Source organism: Mesoplodon densirostris, chromosome 8 (assembly GCF_025265405.1).
Source record: "Mesoplodon densirostris isolate mMesDen1 chromosome 8, mMesDen1 primary haplotype, whole genome shotgun sequence".
NCBI classification, from domain to species: domain Eukaryota; kingdom Metazoa; phylum Chordata; class Mammalia; order Artiodactyla; family Ziphiidae; genus Mesoplodon; species Mesoplodon densirostris.
Window position 1 is genome coordinate 64,279,933 of NC_082668.1, and position 19,103 is coordinate 64,299,035.

The 19,103-nt window shown below is 35.2% G+C and overlaps 1 protein-coding gene across 1 annotated transcript in view; it reads left to right on the forward strand.

Annotated features, from left to right (window-relative positions):
- The window catches only part of ARHGAP15 (Rho GTPase activating protein 15), a 591,169-nt gene that overhangs the window by 266,844 nt on the left and 305,222 nt on the right, over positions 1 to 19,103 (forward strand). The window contains exons 6-7 of the mRNA XM_060106959.1: positions 12,765 to 12,863; positions 14,162 to 14,291. Coding sequence (XP_059962942.1) covers positions 12,765 to 12,863; positions 14,162 to 14,291 — 229 coding nt within the window. The remainder of the gene's footprint in view (positions 1 to 12,764; positions 12,864 to 14,161; positions 14,292 to 19,103) is intronic.

The following is a 19,103-nucleotide window of genomic DNA, read 5'->3' on the forward strand; positions in this document are numbered from 1 at the left end:
GTCTGAATCCAACGCCAAGCATCTCAAAAGCCTAGCGTCTAAAATCACAGGCAGAGAAACAGACTACTTGAGCTCTGTGGAAAGGAGGGACAAAAGACTGAAAACCAACAAGAGCCTTGGAAAGTCCAGGAGACCGTGGAAGAGGCACTGTACAACTTTCAGAAGAGCTACATTGTCACAAACGTAGAAGGCAGTGCCATCCTGATAGGGAAGTTGCAATACATATCCAGCTTTAAGATGCCCCCACTCCTCTGACACTATGATATGGCTCTACTGATATATCTGCTCAGGAATCTAGTGCTGTTTTCCTCTTGCCTAACGTATCAAATCAAACTTACGTTTTCTAAATTTTAAGGCCTTTTGTTATCTGAATATCACAACTCTACAGTAGTAACCTAACTCAACTGAGCCATCATTCATTCCATAACCCTTCTGAGGGCCCACGGTGCTCGGCTGTGTGCTCAGGACACATGGTCTTTGTCAACCGTGAGTTTAAAGTGTAGCAAGGGTGGAACAAGAAATTAGACACTTACAGTAGTGAGATGGACTCAATGGTGGAGTAAATACAGGCTACTGAAGGGACACTTCCTTTTTGACCTCCATAGGTTAGAAGAGCCTTTCCTAAATAGGTGATGTCTGAGTAGTTTCCTGAATAAAGAGGAGGAGTTTGCAAAAATCCAAGAGACAATCAATGACTCAGTCAATCAAATAATAACAACCACAGTAGTTTCAAGGACTTACTATGTGACAGATACTATGCTAAATTATTTTCCTGAATTATATTTTATATACCCTACACACTGGTCCTATGAGGTAAGTATTATTATTTTCCTCACCTTATAGGTGAGGATAGGGAAACACAAAGATTCTACTATAAGTAACTTGCTCAAAGTTATGCAGTTAAGATATAGAGGACTTGAAGAGAAAGGTTAGAGACAGAAAGAGAAATCATGAAGTGCTTGGTAATCCATATTAAAGAATTTGGGTTTTATCTTGAGGACAATATGAATCCAGTCAGTGACTTTTAAATGACAGGTGATCAACATGGGTTTGGATGGATCATCTGTCTATAGTCTGGAGTGGCAGGTGCCAACACAGAGTAACTTCCAAACCATGTGTGGAACTCAGTAAACAAAGAGATTCCTAATCCCTACTCCAAGGGTCTGATCCTTAGATCCCTGTGAGCATGAGAATCAATGCTTCTTATAAAGACCTTAAAGGACAATTCTGATATCAGCCAAATTAGGAATTTGCTAATGAGTAGATGTAGAGTTTGGATTGTAGCAACACAAATCGGCAGTAGGGAGATCAGACAGGGAATAACAGTGGCTTGAATTAAAATAGATATCAAGAAAGAGGTCTGAAATAGAGATAGTAATTAAGGATTCATTAGCTTATAATTCTGATTTAAACAAATAACAAAGTGGGTAATGTCATTCAGGAGTATGTCCCTAAGTGAGAAGAATCATGGCTTATGAGAGAATGCTGATAAACACCTCCATTTAAAGGATGAGTGAAGGGAGAATAGCCCACAAAGAGGACTTAGAAATAGATTCTTAATGTCCTCTAGAGATGCCCTCTTCTATCCTGCCTCTAAGCCATCATACATTCTGCTCCTGTCACCTGTGTTATTCTCTTCCCCCTCCTTTTCTTTTACTAAATCTCATCTGTCCTTGTAAGAACCTTCTCCAACATTATTCCCTGAAATGCAAGTTTATCCTTAGAGAAACTTTGGTTTGTTCCTTAAAAGTTAGTACATATGTCCCATCTTGGATCATGATTAATTATTGCTTTCTAGTTGTTTTTCCGTGTTGATTTTGTATGTCACCCTAGATTATAAGCTTGTTAAGAGCAAGGGTCACTGTTAACTTTTTTTTGCAATACCTCATCATTCCTAGAATTGAACGCTAATAGGTGTTCACTAGGCATCTAATGATCAGTGGTTGCTGAATGGCTCTCCAGTGTTGTATGTGATGAATAGTGATCTATATGTCCCAATATACACAAAGTACATGGACCTGTTGTCCTGGTGCAATTACTAGTAGTGCTTCTTTTGCCTTCAAAATTGTCACAGTTTAGGCAATAAATTATATGGTCACTCTACTGATAATGCAATCAATATATTTTTTTAAAAATCTAGCATTTTAAAATGGTGCTATTTCTAACACAAATATAGTTTTGTTTTGGAAATTAAGGAGTGTTAAAGTTTTTTCTGCACACATGTAGCATAAGTAATGTGTCATTCCAGATGTCAGATGTCCCCATTACTGGCCTGTTTTTCAATTGACAGATGTCATTGTCTATTATAAAGTCATGAGTGGTTTATTTTTTTAAAAGTGACATCAAATGATATATCTACTATTGTATTATATATACATTATGCCACTAAATTATAGTTTTAGAAATGTCAGATACTTTTACATGTTTGTTTAAAGAGAACCCTTTTGAATAAACAGTGATTTTCTGCCAAAAGCAGAATTATCACTTTTGCTCATTTTCAGGGAAAGTTTCATCATTTTCAACTTATTTAAACCTATAATTCATGGGGAAAGAGAAATTTCTTCTCATTCATGAACTTCCTAATTACACATATGCTTAGTCTATTATCCTTAGTGAATAATGATGCTGTTTTATAAAGGCCAAAATCTAGATTGTCAAGCTCTTGGTTAAATACAACTTCAAAATTTTCAGAAACTAAAAGTAAGGTTTTGCTATAGTATTAACTTTACTTCTTGGATTAGGAAGTTTGGATTCCAGACAATAAAAATTCACTAGTTGATCCCCAAATCCTCACTGAATATTTGTTATTCTGCCCAGACCATGTAGTGAGACATCAGAGAAGGAAATAGATACCCTTCGTTCTTGTGATCTACACACTCTCCCAGAGTAATTCTCAGTTCCCTCATTTCCCAGGTTAAAGTGGCATTAATTCTGTGAGAATAGTTCATCTGTGCCTGGGTAGTCGGTGTTTACTAGAACAGCACAGAGGCGCTCTGTTTATGTCTGACAAAGTAGTTATAAATCACATCTCTTCAGATCATAAATACACATTTATCTTTAGAATATATCACCAACTGAGTCATTTTGATGTAAATATTGCACCTCTTAAATATAATGATGATAATCGAGGCTGTGAATCTACAGATTTGTGCAAGTGCTCCCTTTCCGATAACTGAAAATATTTAAATCGCAGAAGTTTTAACATCCTGTGAGAAGTGGCAGACAGAGTGGGACCTACCAAAGTTGCAACTATTTTCTCTGAGTTATGAATAAGGCAGTCTCACTGGCTTCTGCAAGGAAATCACAGTACGTTTTCTAAGTTGGTAGGCTTTTGTTGTGCTGGGAGCAGCGGCCCGGAAATGACTGACTCAGAGGGAGTCCTCAGCTCCTTCCCTCCTTTTAGTTCTGGCATCACATAGAAAGGGCTCTATGGCAAAGCATTATAAACAAAACAAAGTGAGCAGTAGTCTGCAAATTTTCTCATTCAGTCAAAAGACCTGTGGGAATCATCCAGCTTTCTCAGACTGGTAAAGAGTCCATCTTTAGAGAGGTCCCCAAGATGATGGAGAATCAACATTGTGATGGCATTGCCATCTCTCTCTTGTTGGCATCCTTGTCTGGAAACTGTCTCAGTTGGCTGTAATTTTACTTGAAGATTAAAGCCCAGATTTTTATATGTATCTTCTGTTCTCTGAATGTAAAAAATATAAAATACACCTACATTCATTTCTCACTGGCAGTCTTGTAATTCAGCAGATTTCTGTTTTTCATTGAAACCTGGAGTTGAATTATCTTGAGCCGGAAGGCATTCAAGCTGCTGTTTTCTGCTCAGCTATATTTCTCTATAAGCACCTAATTGTTTCAAAAAGTGATGTACAGTATGCAAAAACCTGAGCCTACTGCAAAATAAGTCTGTACAGCACTCACGTTAACAGGTGTTCTCATTAATGTAAGTAGACATGGAACAATTTTTGAATGTTTTATAAACACTCATAATCGTGGCCAAATATGTTACAATAGCATAAAGATACATACTTCAACATCTTTCATCCTTGTGCAATCTCAGCACTTATTAACAGAAGACATGCGTGAGTAATAAACTAGGGGCAACAATACCTGTTTCTACTTAAGTCACTTTACCTTAAATTAGCTAATACTTCTAAATAAAAAGTTTGCTTGTTTATTAATGTTAATAATGCTTTACTGAACATAATGGCTGCAACATTGATGGACCAGCAATGAGCACTTTTGCATCACTGAGGTTCTCTAAAGACTTGACCCATTAACCTTAGGATTAACTCTCGAAAATCTTCAACTGTATCCAGTTTTGAGTATTGTCAATGCTCAATTAGAAAGATCCACACATAGGGCGAGATTCTTGGATGATCTAGTATAGATTACCCCTGCAAAACACATGCTTTGGAATATAATCAAGAACATTCTATTCTAGCAATATGCATTGATATACAGACCCACTCTTGGTGCTTCCTGACTCCCTCCACGTTTAATCCTATTGTCTGAAGTCTAGGGCTTATTGACTGATGGGAAAACATAGTTTCAGATTGTTGTTCCCAATCTTCAAAATGGATTGCCTACTCTACTCTGATAAAACGTGTTATCAGGGGGCTTCCCTGGTGGCACAGTGGTTGAGAGTCCGCCTGCCGATGCAGGGGACACGGGTTCATACCCCGGTCCGGAAAGATCCCACATGCCACGGAGCGGCTGGGCCTGTGAGCCATGGCCGCTGAGCCTGCGCGTCCGGAGCCTGTGCTCCGCAACGGGAGAGGCCACAGCAGTGAGAGGCCTGTATACCTCAAAAAAAAAAAAAAAAAGAAAAAAAAGTGTTATCAGTAGATATCCAAATAAACTACTTACGTTACCTGACAGTACACAATGGTATTTTACCTTTCAAAATTCTGTTACAATGGAGGATGAGTTAAATACTGTGTGCTATGGTATATCAAACAATAGGATGTAATGCATTCACTGAAACGTATAAGGTAGATAAAGCTTACCTATATATTATTTACTTACTGCCCCTTAGGTGTGGGTTGTGCAGCCACATACTGGATACACAATTGCCCTTGGCTTCAGAGTAATTATAGTGTAGTGGGGGGAATAGAGAAATCAATAGGGAACTGCAGTGGAGACCAGTATGGCCTATGATGAAATAGAAGCAGGATACCATAGAAGCACATTAGGAGGAACATCTATTTCAGAGAACGCTTTCCTGAAAAGCTGACATCTAAATTGATTTGAATAATATCATAGAGGAAGGCACAAGGTTCTGCCCAAGAGAAACAACCTACTCTGAGGGAAGAAATAAGAATTAGTATGGGACAGCTGGACAAAAAGAAAAAAGAAAAAAAATCAATATGGCTGGATTGTAGAGGTGCAAAGGAAAATGTGGAACAGGGGGTCTGCAGAGCAGGTAGGTGGCAGAGCACACAGGGTCTGGCAGCCTGAATTAAAGGTTTTATTTGCACTGCAGTGTACAGCTGTGGGGAATCTCAGAATGATATCAAGCAGAGGAATGGGATGATCAGATCCAAATTTCAGAAAGATCACTATGGCTACAATATGGAGCATGGATTGGAAGGGAAAACATAGATGAGATGGTGGGGAGACAAAAAGATATTGTCATTAAATCCATGTGGAAGATGATGGTAGTATACATAGTTAAATACATTAAACTTACATAACCGTAAACATGACTTTTCATTAAAATATAAACACATATAATGTTTATCCATGAGACAAAAAAATTGAACGATAGACAACAATTTGGTATACCTTGGGAAAAGGGAAATTTTGTGTTTGTTATACTTTTATATTTGGTAAAAAACTTTAAATTGGGCATTTCTTAAGTAAACACAGAAATAGTGAAAACCATTCCAATTTGAAAATAGTGGGGGCAGCAGATTCCCAAATGTCATGTGACTAAATGAGTAATTTTGCACAGTGAACATAGCTCAAGCTAGAAGCTGATCTGTGGTTGGCAGGGATTGAGTGGTGGGTACCAGCGAACACGAGCCCTGGGATGATGAGTTTACCTAGAGGCAGTTGCTCCCCCCAAGTTTAGAAATTAACGTTAACAGCAATAAAACTCTAAGCTGATATCTTTATACACCAACTGCTTCGAGTAGTCACTTTTTCCGTTATTTTTCATGTGAACACCACACGCAAAAGTTTTGGTGTAGCTGACTGCAAACGTGTAGAAACTGCTAAACTATCTACTCATTACTTGGATAGCATTCTTTCATGAATATTGAGAAGACTGTTTCTCAGTAGTTAAAATATTTTACTACAGGTAAAAGAATGAACAAGAGTTTTTGTTTTTTTTTTCTTTGTTTGAGTTGGGGTATTTCATTCATAAACAGAAAGGTAGAGTAGGCAAGTGATTCAGGGTGTGAATGTTCACTGCGGGACCAGTTTTATTACGCAGAACAAATCTGTGTTGTAGGAATGCAGGGACCAAATTATCTGAGTGTCAAAGGTACAGCTCAATTTCAGTTAAAAAGCACTGTTTCTTGAAAGTTTGACCTTAAACCTTAGATTTCAGAACACACTTAAAATCTGTCGTGTATGTTGCCCAACATTTGTTTACTTTCCATTAAATAAGAAATTGCTTACATGAGCAGGTTATTTTGATATGATGACACCACTGAGGGTTCCAATAAATGTACATGCAAATCAATCAACCCCAAACACATTGAAAACATATCCAATAAACCTCTCGAAACTAATGAACGCACGTTTGTTAACACAAGGGGAGTTGTGGATACGCAGGATCCTTTGGTGGCCAGGCTTATTTAGTAGCGTGTGGATTTTAGAACATTTCTCAGAGTCAGAAGAAACAGGGTAATTATAACATAAGGTTCAACATCTTTAGATATGTAGAACATTTTCCGTTGCTTAAAACAAATATTCCCTAAGAAAGTATAAAACATTTTTCTGACTTGCAAAGTTTTTGCAGTCTATCATTTAAATTACTTAAATAAAGGGAGCTTTACTGGTCCCCAAAGCTGAGAATATAACACCCTCCATGCATATTAGCTTGATCTTCTTGACAGACCAGAAAAGTGTTTGTGTGTGCCAATTAAAACGAAAATGGATCCCTAGTGGCTTGTTCCTCACCCGACTTCTGAAGACTGTTATCATTGTTTGCTAGGATAAGGCTGCTATCCAAAGTAAACAAACTTTTCAAAACTTTCATGACAGATGGGGGTTACAAATGCATTTTAATAAGAGAGTTGCCAAAGCAACTTTTTTTTTCTAATCAGCATATATTTACTTAACATCTAGCAACATTGGGAACACAAGGCAGATACTTTCTCACAAAATGTTTTAACAAGTAACATTTTTGGAAAGACAAATTGAAGACCTTTTACTTCTAACTGATATTTTACCCTAAGTTTTATGTTAACTTTGCTCGACATGTTAAGAAAAATGTTAGGAGTTACTCAAACCAGATTGTAATTTGAGACAGACATGCAGCTTGATAATGTAATTTCTTTGGTGGTCATAAACACCTTTGAGACCAAGTAATTTAACTATTAGTATAACCATGACAACGTCCGTATCAAATGTGGTGTGTGATGCAAGATGAAAAAAAATGTTAATCTGAGGGTTTTTTTCAAAGCATTATTGCTTCAATTTTAGGTCTTGACATCTCACTATCATGTGGCCAAGATATATATTTCTTATGCTATTAGAATTAAATAAAGATACAACCAAAATTAATAAAAAAATTTATTTTCACTTCAAATGAATTTGCTATACTTTGACATAACTTTTTATATCTACTTAATTTAAACATAATGATTTCATCAAGAAGTCCAAAGTGTCTCCAAATATAGTAGCAATTAAATTCCATTCCTCTTAAATGGGTAATCTGCTTACTTGTAGAATCACTGTAGCCACACGATTTAACATTTTTCAAGGCTCTTTGGATATCTGGCATATTTTATTACACATTTCCTATATACAGTTTCAACTTTATTAAGATGGAATAAACCCTCCTTAGGCTCATCGTCAAAGTTTGATCTTAAGCAAAATGTGAAAGATATTTAGTTCAAACATAGGATTGTTTTAGTTCTTTCTAGAATCTCAAAGAGTTTTTTGGGTGCTCCATTAGATTTTTTTTTTTTTTTTTTTTTTTGTAGCAGGATAGTAGCTGTTTTTGAGGGGAAAAAAAAGAAAACATCTGAGAAACAATATTGGTTGATCTTTTAAAATTGTGCTATCTTTAGCATAACAGTAAAGAAACAAGCAACTTTTGTCTAAGATCTGTATTGCAAATTTCACAACTGAAACCAAGTCATCATGGTCCTTTTCCCATATGCACAGAGTCCTTGACTGTATACAACTGTTTGCTAAGAACTAGTGAACTAGAAATCAAGATCTTTGTAATCTCTTAATTCTGTCATTTAAAGTGATGCCAATGTGATAGAATGGCATTTTCATTTTCCTCAGTTGCTTCATCTTCTTCATTTGCAAAATTACTTTATGATAGTGGAAGAAAGCTGCATTTGAAGAATGTTTAATGTGTGCTTTGAGATCATTAAAGCTGATATCACTTTGCATACCAAGTGGTAGTATTCATATCCTTAATATACTAAAGTTCTGATAAAGTCAACCTTTAAAGAATAACATATCATGACCAATAGTTTATATATAATTCCATGATACAAATGCATCTGCAGTAATTACTCCCTCTTCTGAAATCTTGACATGAGCATTGTCTGTGCCACTCAGATTGGGACTTAGTATAAGCCATTTTCTATTGTTATTTATCCTTATACTCATATGTCCTATTTATCCAAACAGATTGTGAGCTCTTGAGGGTGAGGGTTGTGTATTCTTAGCTTCTAACAATGTGCCTTGCACTTAATAGATGTTTAATCAGTCCTTATTGATGATTAGGGGGATGTTCGGTGAGAAATACATCTTCTCATTCTCCTGAGCTAAAATTATGTGTGGGGTTTATTCTGCAGTAGGAAAGTTGTTACTATCAAAAAGGGGAACACATGTCACTTGTTAACTCTAGCACCTTTGATAGTCTCCCAACATTCATTTGAGGTCAACTGGAATGGAAGTAGCTGACAATATTTAACCATCAAATATGTTTTACTGATGAGGTATCTATATCGTAAAGTTGTTCATTGATCATTATCACATACATTTGGTTATTATTTATAAAAGACTGAAAAATAACTAAAGTAATATGTCTATAATGTTTCCTCTATGGAGCTATGAATAATTTTAATTTGTTTTTTCATTATCTTTAGTTTTTCTAAATTCTCCACAGTAAATTTAATGTCTTACAATCAGGAAAAAAAAAGTGATGTTCTGAAAATTTTTTGTTTCTCTTCTGATAAACCAAAGTATGGAAAATGTTAATAATATAAATACCATCCTACATATTAATTTCTCATTTAAATGAACATCCAACAGGGGAAAGACTAACTGCCGGAATGCATTTTGACAAGAGCAGTACTTAATTGACAATATTGAAAAGGGCAATACTTAAACATAAACCCTACTCATTAAAAGTCCTTTAAGCAGCTTTAAATTAGCATAACTATACTCCATTTGTTAATTAAAGGTTAGAAAACAAATTTCTTCTCTCCTTGTCTCTAATCAGCGGAGTTTGGAGCTGGGATGTACCTGCTTTCATCTTCAGAGGAGCCCTAACAAGGACACAGACTAAGTTATGTCCCTAGCCCAGGGAAACTATTGCAGAATTAACACCAGAGTCTTGAGGAATGTGTCTATTCTGTGTGTTGCCCAGTGGATATGCTTATATAATTTCTTAGGCATACGCTTATTACCAGCAAGAATTCAGATGGTCATTATTTAGTGAGAAAAAGTTTCAGGCAAATTTCCTGACAGGTATTTAAATATATCTATTCTCGACAACACCAGAAAATTTAATTGAGATGGCTTTGGTGCCAGGATATATCCCTTCAAAATACAACTTAGTGGAGATAAGGGATTTCAAGAGGCATTTGTCTAAAGTAGGCTTTGAAGCAAAGTGGAGACCAACAGCTCTTGCCTAAACCCATCTTTTCTGTAAGTTCTTCCTTCATCTACCTTATTCCAGCATCTGTCCCTTAGACAAAGCATGATACAGAAAGAATACATTAGCCTGGCTTAATATCAAACCTTTTATGTCTGTTATCAGTTCTATATCACTCTATAGTGTCATCAGGAGATACTCAGTCAAATGGTTTAGTCAAAGCTAACGTTTACTGATACCATTTTTTCTAAGAGTGTTGAAAATTTGATTGTTCAAAGTGCAAGTATGATTCAGCAAACCATTTATCAGAAAACCTAAAGAGGTAATGTTAAAAAAGTGGATTGAGAAACCTGAATTAAATGTGTTTTACCAGCCAAAGACTTTGAAACTGCTTTCCTGTGAGTGATTGGAATGGAGCAGAACAGTCAATTACTGACTGTAGTTAAGAAGTGGATGCATTTAAACTGTAGAGAGCAGTAGCAGACTTCTCCAGACTGCCTAGTAACTTGAAAGATTAGTGGGAAGACCAAGGAAAGGATGTAAACTGTATCTTTCTGATAGTATGTTTTGAATGAATTGCATTCACATAGTTCTCTGATCCAGCTTCTCAAAATGAATTCATAAATCACTGATTATGTACAATTAATGCACTAATATATTTGGACAAAGAAACTTTTAAAGTACATTTTGCTCTTGGTTGTGTTAGCAGTAAAGATCCCCTTTGCATTGCGTAGCATGCACCAAAAATGCAAATGCACTGATGAAGTACTTAAATTTTATCACTGTTTGAATTTACTAGACTGAAAACTGAACCATATTGGCTCTTTCCTAAACCCTCAGAATATGTTTGTTTCTGGTACTTTGAAAATGTTCCTTTTTATAATTTTAATAATGGTTTATTTATAATGGCAGAGAAATAGGTTGTACACTGCATTTGGGCTAATTGATTTTTCTTTGTGTATGTTAACAAATTGTAACATTATATAATACATTCTTAATCAAAATATTTACCTTCAGATTAGGACGAAGGTAGAGGTCAAGGACATTACTAGTTTTCTTACGTTAGTTAGAAGTGACCTTATATTTTTAGATTACTATTTCTGTGGCAACACTCTATAAAGTAAATATTTGGAACTTTATGTAAGTAAAGAACATTGTAAGTGTGTTCAGATAATTAAGCAAACATCATCTTAACTGTCTTTTACTAGATACATAAAACAGAGGACTATTTGGAGGCTATTTTGAGCCATTCCGAATCTTACACGCAATTTTACTTAAAAAAAAGAGTGATAGGCCCTGGTAATCTGTCAAATGCTAGTGTGGATAATTAAATTCCTCTTATTTTCTAATCTTTCACTTCTCATAATTTGCATGTACTTTGAATAGTTCCTTTTCTTACAACTGTAAAAAGTTGGGATCCAACTCACTCAAGAATGGTTGCATTGCAGCACTGAGTAATGTTGCATCTCTAAATAGTTTTTTCTTAAAATCAATGCAAATGAATATATATGTATGTGTGTAATCAAAGATTGCTTTAAAACTCCAGGATTATTGTCATTAAATGTTGCCATAAGAATCACTGAAACCTTCGGAGTGAGCTATTTGGAGTAATACTTGTCACTTTAATGATAGAATTACAGAGACATTTTGTAGCATGATTTGTGATTTTCTGAACTTATGCCACATTTCAGCGTTTACCTCCTATTTAGAGGAAGTAAGGCTGAGAAGAGGTGACTAGCTCCTGACTGAGTATTTTGAAATGTCAGTCCTCTAAACCTCTGAAGCCTTGCTTAATGTGTGACAGTAGTTGGGAAATGTTCATCTTCCTGTTGAAACAAAAAGTCAACAATACAAAGGGAAAATCTTCACAGTTCAGATTGATAGCTTAATACGAAGAGCATGTCCACACCCACTCTAATCAAATTCTTGTCTAAGTAGTCCTTTATGTGTGAAATCAAGAGCATTGCTCTGTTTTCTATAGGGTCACATTCTTCTCTCACAATTCCAGGGAGAAAAAGATTCCCTGCAATGAAAAACGTATAGTTGCATGCTAAATATTGCCAACTACTTAACAGCCCTAAGAGTCTGGAACAGGAATGTTCATTTGATAAGTACTCTCCATGAGAGGTTCAAATATGTAAATGAACTTTTATTCTAATGTACTCCCTTTGTGGGGAAATTGGTCCTTTATTACTTTCCTATAGATCTTTATGATAGGAAAGTAGAAATAGCCAAATGTTATCCGTTAGAATGACCTTTTAGAAAAGTCTGCATTAGTCTCTTTGGTAAATAATCTGTTTTAGTGCCCTCCATAAAAGAAAATCAAATATAGAGATACTATTAGATTTGAAAGAGACAAACAGGAAAGAGCCAAAAGTGCAGAATGAATTCTGACACACCCGGGTGCATTTTTCTGAGGTTCTGACTTAAGTGGATACTGTCTGCATTATTCTGAACTTCCTGGCTTGCTTTCTCCATGAGTTGGAGTAATTCAGCTTTAGGCCTACTCTGAGTTAATTGTTCTATTATTAAAACAATAATATATTTTTTATGACATGAAAAAATCGTTTATAGAGAGCAGTTCAAAATGATCCTAGTCTCCCAGTTCCCAGAAAGACAATTACTGGAATACAAGAAAATATCTGAGTGTATTAAAGTGTGTTTTTTAAAAAAGTATATATTTTTTAATGTAAGAGATCTATTTTATTTTATATGGTTTGCTTACCTCTCGATTTTTTTTTAGATCACAACAGTATCAGGAAATGAGTTCCTTCTGCAGTCAGATATTGACTTCATCATATTGGATTGGTTCAACGCTATCAAAAATGCAATTGACAGATTGGTATGTATTTGTTTTGGCTGTTACCTTTATTAATTAGAATGTAGTCATTTAAATCTATTGCTTAGGCATAAGCACACATGCATTTAAGTAGATCCTATGAATTGAGAGTTAGTAAGTTATTTTAAGTTTAAATAGTCCACGAAAACCATTTTCAATAGAGAGGATTTGTGGAACTAAATGTCATTTAATTTCTCTCTTTCAAAAACACAGTGCATTCATTTTTTTTTCTGAAATAACACAGACATTCATTCACTGAAGGCTGTAAAAAGCACACAAGAGCTTAATAACTACTGAATTTTCACATTTTCAGTTTATGCAATCTATAATACATATTCTTGAAAATAAATATCAATGTATTTAAGCCCATACTCACTATTATAATACCAGTAAACAATAATCCTTTGTACTGATTTTCATTGTTCTTCCAGCTAAGCTAGATTGTTCTTCTCATGAAAATTACGTATCTAGAACTTCATGAAATTACCCTAAATTCACACATTTAAAGTATGTTCTTAAAAGAGTCAAATTATTTAAAACTACTCATTTTATACTGTTTCTTGACCAAACATCTTATTTTAGGACACTAATATTTGCAAAATCTTGAGAAGAAAGTATTCTTGAGCGCTTTTAATAATGTATACAAAAACTACGACATTTTTGTGTAATTTTACTGCGATTTAATCACACACTTCCATTATATAACTTTGGGATCAAAACTTTAAAAAATAAAATAACAAATTGACTTTTCCCCATCATCAATATAGTTCCCTTATCCAGGCACACATGAGTGCTCATGCAGGCGCGCGCACACACACACACACACACACACACACACACACACAGATTGCTGTTGTCATTAAGAATGGACTCTGGAGTCAAACTTCCTGCATTTGAAAGTTTGAATCCAGGTTCTATCATTTACTAGCTGTGTGGCCTTAGGCAAATTACTTATCTCTTTTGGCTTCAGTCTCCTTGTCTGGAAAATAAGGATAATAATAATAATACCTACCTCATAGGATTACTGTGATGATTGAGTTAATGCATGGAGTGCTTGGGGTATGCACAGCATTTAGTAAGTTTTATATATATATATATGTATGTATATGTGTGTGTATATATATATATATATATATATATATCTCATTATTAAATTTCAAAATTGAGCTTAGTTTAGGGGCCCTATTCCAAAATAATTACTTATTTCAAACTCTTTAATCTAACAGCAAAATAGATCACAGAACTATTCAGTGCATATTTTTCTTCCTTGTAAAATTATCCCATCTAATTGTCATTTCCAGCCAAAGGATCCAAGTAGTCCTTCAAGAAACCTGGAATTATTTAAAATTCAGAGATCCTCCAGTACTGAACTACTAAGTCACTGCGATAGTGATATAAAAGAACAGAAACCAGAGAACAGGAAATCTTTAAGTAAGTATTTTTTTTTGACTTGCTCATTTTAACTCTGTTTAAATGCAGTGCTTATGAAATATAAATGCATTGAAATGAGATTTGAGCCAAACTCATACTACTCATGGAAGATTCGTAACCATTTTCTGGCCAGGGATTCATGCACTGGAGGGCAGTCTGGGCGCTTTGCATGCGTCATTGTTGGTAATGCCTTTTGAAAAAATAATTGTTCCAAGGTCGTGGTCTCTGCTTACAGCAAACCTCTGAATCTCTGAGTAATAACCATGGCGTTCAGATTGGTGATTGATTTTGAGAGTGGGAAATGTCAAGTGTCTCCAAATCTTGGTAAGCTGACTATTTGATTTCCATACATTAAAAGATATATGAGTGACCAGCATAGTTGGTTCAACATAAACCAACAGACTATGCAACTTTCTACACTTTTAGACCACCAGAAACATTTAGAAATGTGGAATGTGGATTAGATGCCCTCCAAGGTCACATCTATTTCTAATATTCGAAAAGAAATGAATTTGAAATGAAAAGGACTAGTCTGTCCACTTATATAGTGACCTTGAGCATATCTCTTAACCTTCTTCACCCTGATTATTCCTTAATAAAGGGAGTTATGAAAACGTGTCGTGCATATCTCACAGAGTTGACATGAGTCTCAACTTCCTAAAAGAACAAGTAGATATCTCTGGAATTAGAGAAGAACAATTTCCCAAAGTCTTGTAAATTATAATACCTTTCTTGCATCATCTGTCTACCTACACTGAATCTTCTGAATCACCATTTTTTCTGCAATTTCCCTCTGACCGAAGATCAGTGTAGTTATATCCTAGCTTTTTGAACTTAAGGAGAACTTAGTAAGTAGAGAAAGGCTGATTATGGAATATCTCCTTATCTACATATGTATATGAGTAAATATGCTAGATGACCATATGTGTAGATACACATACTTGTGTGCATTAGAGAATATTATACATATGTATACATAAATATACATGTACATTCACCCACATGGCAAGAAAGAGGGAAACTATTTATATGTGATATTATATCTTCCAAATCTAAATTATTAGGAACCCAAATCTAGAAACAGCATGACAACTTTGAGTTGGAACACCCTTTCAAAACTGTCATTATTCAAAGAACCATACCATAATTTCAACAACTGTTAGGTACATATTTAGTTAGCCAGTTGTGTTAAGTTAGAGCTTAAAATTATCAGTGTTAATGTCTTGGACTGTATGGTGCTTTCCAAATTATTTGTGGAAGATAAACAATGCCATTTTTAAAAGTTTTCCATATGATGGTACAGTTTGAAGTTATCTCATTTGAAGATTTCTCTTTAATTACTGGTCATTGTCCCTCTTGACTTTATATGGGATCAGACATAAGATTTTAGAATTAGAATTCAACTGTGAGTACATAATTAATGTTAACTACATAAACATTTGTAGTGGATGTAAAAGGATGCATGAGGCAATGAGCAGTAGCTCTGGAATCTCAGATACAATTGCTGGTTTGGAGGAGACCTTGGCACATTTCTGAAGCCTAAAGCTCAGGAGACAATAAAGGTTTATAAAAGTGTGTGTGAGAAACATTGAGGTAAATGGTTTTGTATTCAGCAGTAGTCACTTGAAATGTTTTCAGACCATACTGGGGAAAAAAATTCCTACAGGTGGAATACCAGCCGCTTCTCTTTAGAATTTATTTTTAACTGGGAAAGACAATTATTTGTCTATTTTGGGCTTAAATTCGATCCTGTCTAAAGACAAGGAAAGAGACATATGATTCATTCTATTCATTTCAAAATGTATTTAACTGTATAATGACCTCATATTAACCTTTCTCTTTGCAGTTAAAAAGTAATGATAGCTAGCAAATACTGAGTACTTACTATTCAGGCATTGTTCTAAGTGCTTGTCTTATATTGATTTACTTAATCCTTCTACTAACCCAATGACATAGGTACCATTATTAACCCTATTTTTTAAGGTGAGGAAACTGAGGCACAGAAAATTAAAGCAACTTGTACAAAAACAAGTTATGGAGACAAGTTTCAAACCCAAGCAAACCGATATTAGAGTCTGTGCTTTTAACCATCACACTATAGTGAAGTGAACAAATAAAAGGTAAACTTAGTTTATATTAACCTTGGACTTGGGTGGAAATATTACATTAAAGATGAGATCCATATAAATCAATAAAGTTAAATAGGGACCCAAAAACATATTAGCAAAAGAATTAAAACCAGATGTTGCCTTTGGACTTTGATCTCACTGTTAAACTAAAAGGGTCATTTAATCTTTACTGCTAGCTCTAATTTTAGAAAATGCTTCTTTTCTGTATTTTGGTGGATATTTATAGTTGTAAGCCTTTTTTAGGACTAGTATATTTTTTGCAACGTAGGATACAGTTAATATCCATCTAATACTTTGAATGAAGTTCATTTGGTATTTACATATTCATTTTCATTTGAAAGGCATAATGATTGACCCACCCACACAATATCAAATTAGCTATGCATTTAAAATAGTGATTGGCATATTTTATATTTGATGCTTTTTAAAATATTTTTTCAAGTAGGAAATAGGCTCTGTGAAACCCCTCTGATCTCAGTCCCAGATTTGAGCACCCAAACTTAGGTTTTTAAAGCATGCATTCGGTTTTATGTCACCCTCTTGAGATTAAATAATTATGTGGAGTTAGAGAGTCACAGTATCTCCTTCCTTATTAGCAGTCTAAGAACAAACTTTATTGTCAGTTTGCTGCCTTTGGCTTCCTGTGCCCTTGATGTTCCCACAAGTTTTGTCGCCAAGATTGTAGACAGATAAAGCCAGAATTACTTTTTTTAAAGGCATGTGAACATCATTAGCAGCTAACAGGTGGTCATTTCATTGTCCAGTTTCTCTGTATAACATGGGAAAAAAATATGTACTTTCAGTGAGTGAATCAGAAAGTTAAGAGCTTAAATATACTTTCCTTTTTAAAATATGATTCTAACCTGCCAACACTATTAAGTACTAATCAGATATTTTAAGATATCAGTGGAGTCTAATAGACAAGAAGCCAGAAAATTCAATGTAAGGGCCAAATCACTGTGGGAAATTCAGGACACCAGCATGGGATGAGAGTGGGAGAGCAGCTCTCCAGGGAGGGCCGTTATGGAAAGTGGAGAGTCAGTCAAAGAAAATGCTAACATATTTTTCCGAGGAAAGAGAAGTGTCTTCCACTGATGGCAAAGAGGAAAAGCTCAAATATAAATCCAAGAAACCTTGGAGAGCTTTCTTAACTTTTCTGAGCTTTACTTTCTAGATCTATAAAAATGGATCTAATACTGTCCTTGCAGGATCAAGTGAGAATGTGAAATTAGATATGTAAATACTTAGCTCACAGCAGGCACTCAATAAGTAGGAGCTCTTATTATTACCCTCTATGTCCCCAAGCAGATGGCACCAAACTAGGGCATGAGCCAAGGGTGGTGTCTGATAGAAGACTGGAGCAAGGCATATATACTTGACATCTTCTCTCTGAGTGTAGAGAAAATAGGGGAAAGGAGCCAGAACTGGATATGGGAGTTATGGCTGCAAAAATCTAAATATGAGCAGCTGGTCTTTCCCCTGTCGACTCCCTAGGTGAAAATGGCAGCCAGGGTATTCTTGGAAGCAGCACACCAGGAACTAGCACAAGGGAGCCAAAAAATACTCTTGATTCATTTATTCCCGGAAGAGCAGTTCATTAAGAAATTCCAGTTGATGGAAAGGATTCAGCATCTAGCCATTTCACCATTGCTTTAGCCATACCTTTAGTTTATTCCCTCATTCATGTATTTATTATTTTTCATTAATAGATATATCTGAAGGCACACCACTACAATTCTTGGCTCCACACATCTGTACTTTAAACTTTTAAAATTATTTTTGTATTTAGATTATGCTTTAGGAGTAGTATATCTCATGCTAATCAATTGCTAAGCTGTAAATCCATGTATGGAAATCTTGAATAAGTTTATACAAAATTGATACTTAGCATTATAAATAAGCACCCCAAAATGAACATAAGTTAGAAGAATAAAATCAAAAGTAATAGAACCGAAAGGAAATGGGTTTCCTGTTAACTGTCTTTTGATGAAACCATCATAAAAACCAAATGTGTTCTGGGTGAAATCCTAAAAGTATTTTAAATATGGATTTCCTAATTCCACAGCTCCTTAGTGATGTATGTAACAAGAATGTATGTACAAGGCTACAGGAATAAAGATAAGAATGGAAAAATTGGATTGAGATATTTATACAGTGCAGAAAATGAAAATGCTTGTGAAACTTTAGTGACATTTTTGTTTAAAAATTTGCCTGCAAAGTAATAATGGTCATGCCAAGTGAAAACAAGTGTGATAGAGAAGACAGTTAATTTTTGTGCTAATCTAAATAATTATAATACTGGCAATCCACAACTGTATGTAGACTAAGTTCTCAAAATCCAATTGTAAACTGGTTGCTTAGACCTCAACACATTTTCGTAAGGAAACCATGTACTAGCCGCAAAAGCACACTTGAATCTTATGCAATCATTTTGAATGTTGTTTCTAGGGAACACTTCATTCTGAGTTTGTTGCACCTCTGTCCTAGGAGCTCTGCCTTCCCAGTAGCATTGCTTTCCATCTGGTTTCCCTTTTTCTCCTCCCCCCACCTTTACACCAACTCCACCAATGCAATCAGGATTCTCAGAATGGCTTTGTCCAGGAGATTCCTGGACCCTGAAAATCCCCAGTGATGGCAAGTAGGGAATGCAAGGCCTCCAAGCCAGAAGAAATAGTCAGAAAAG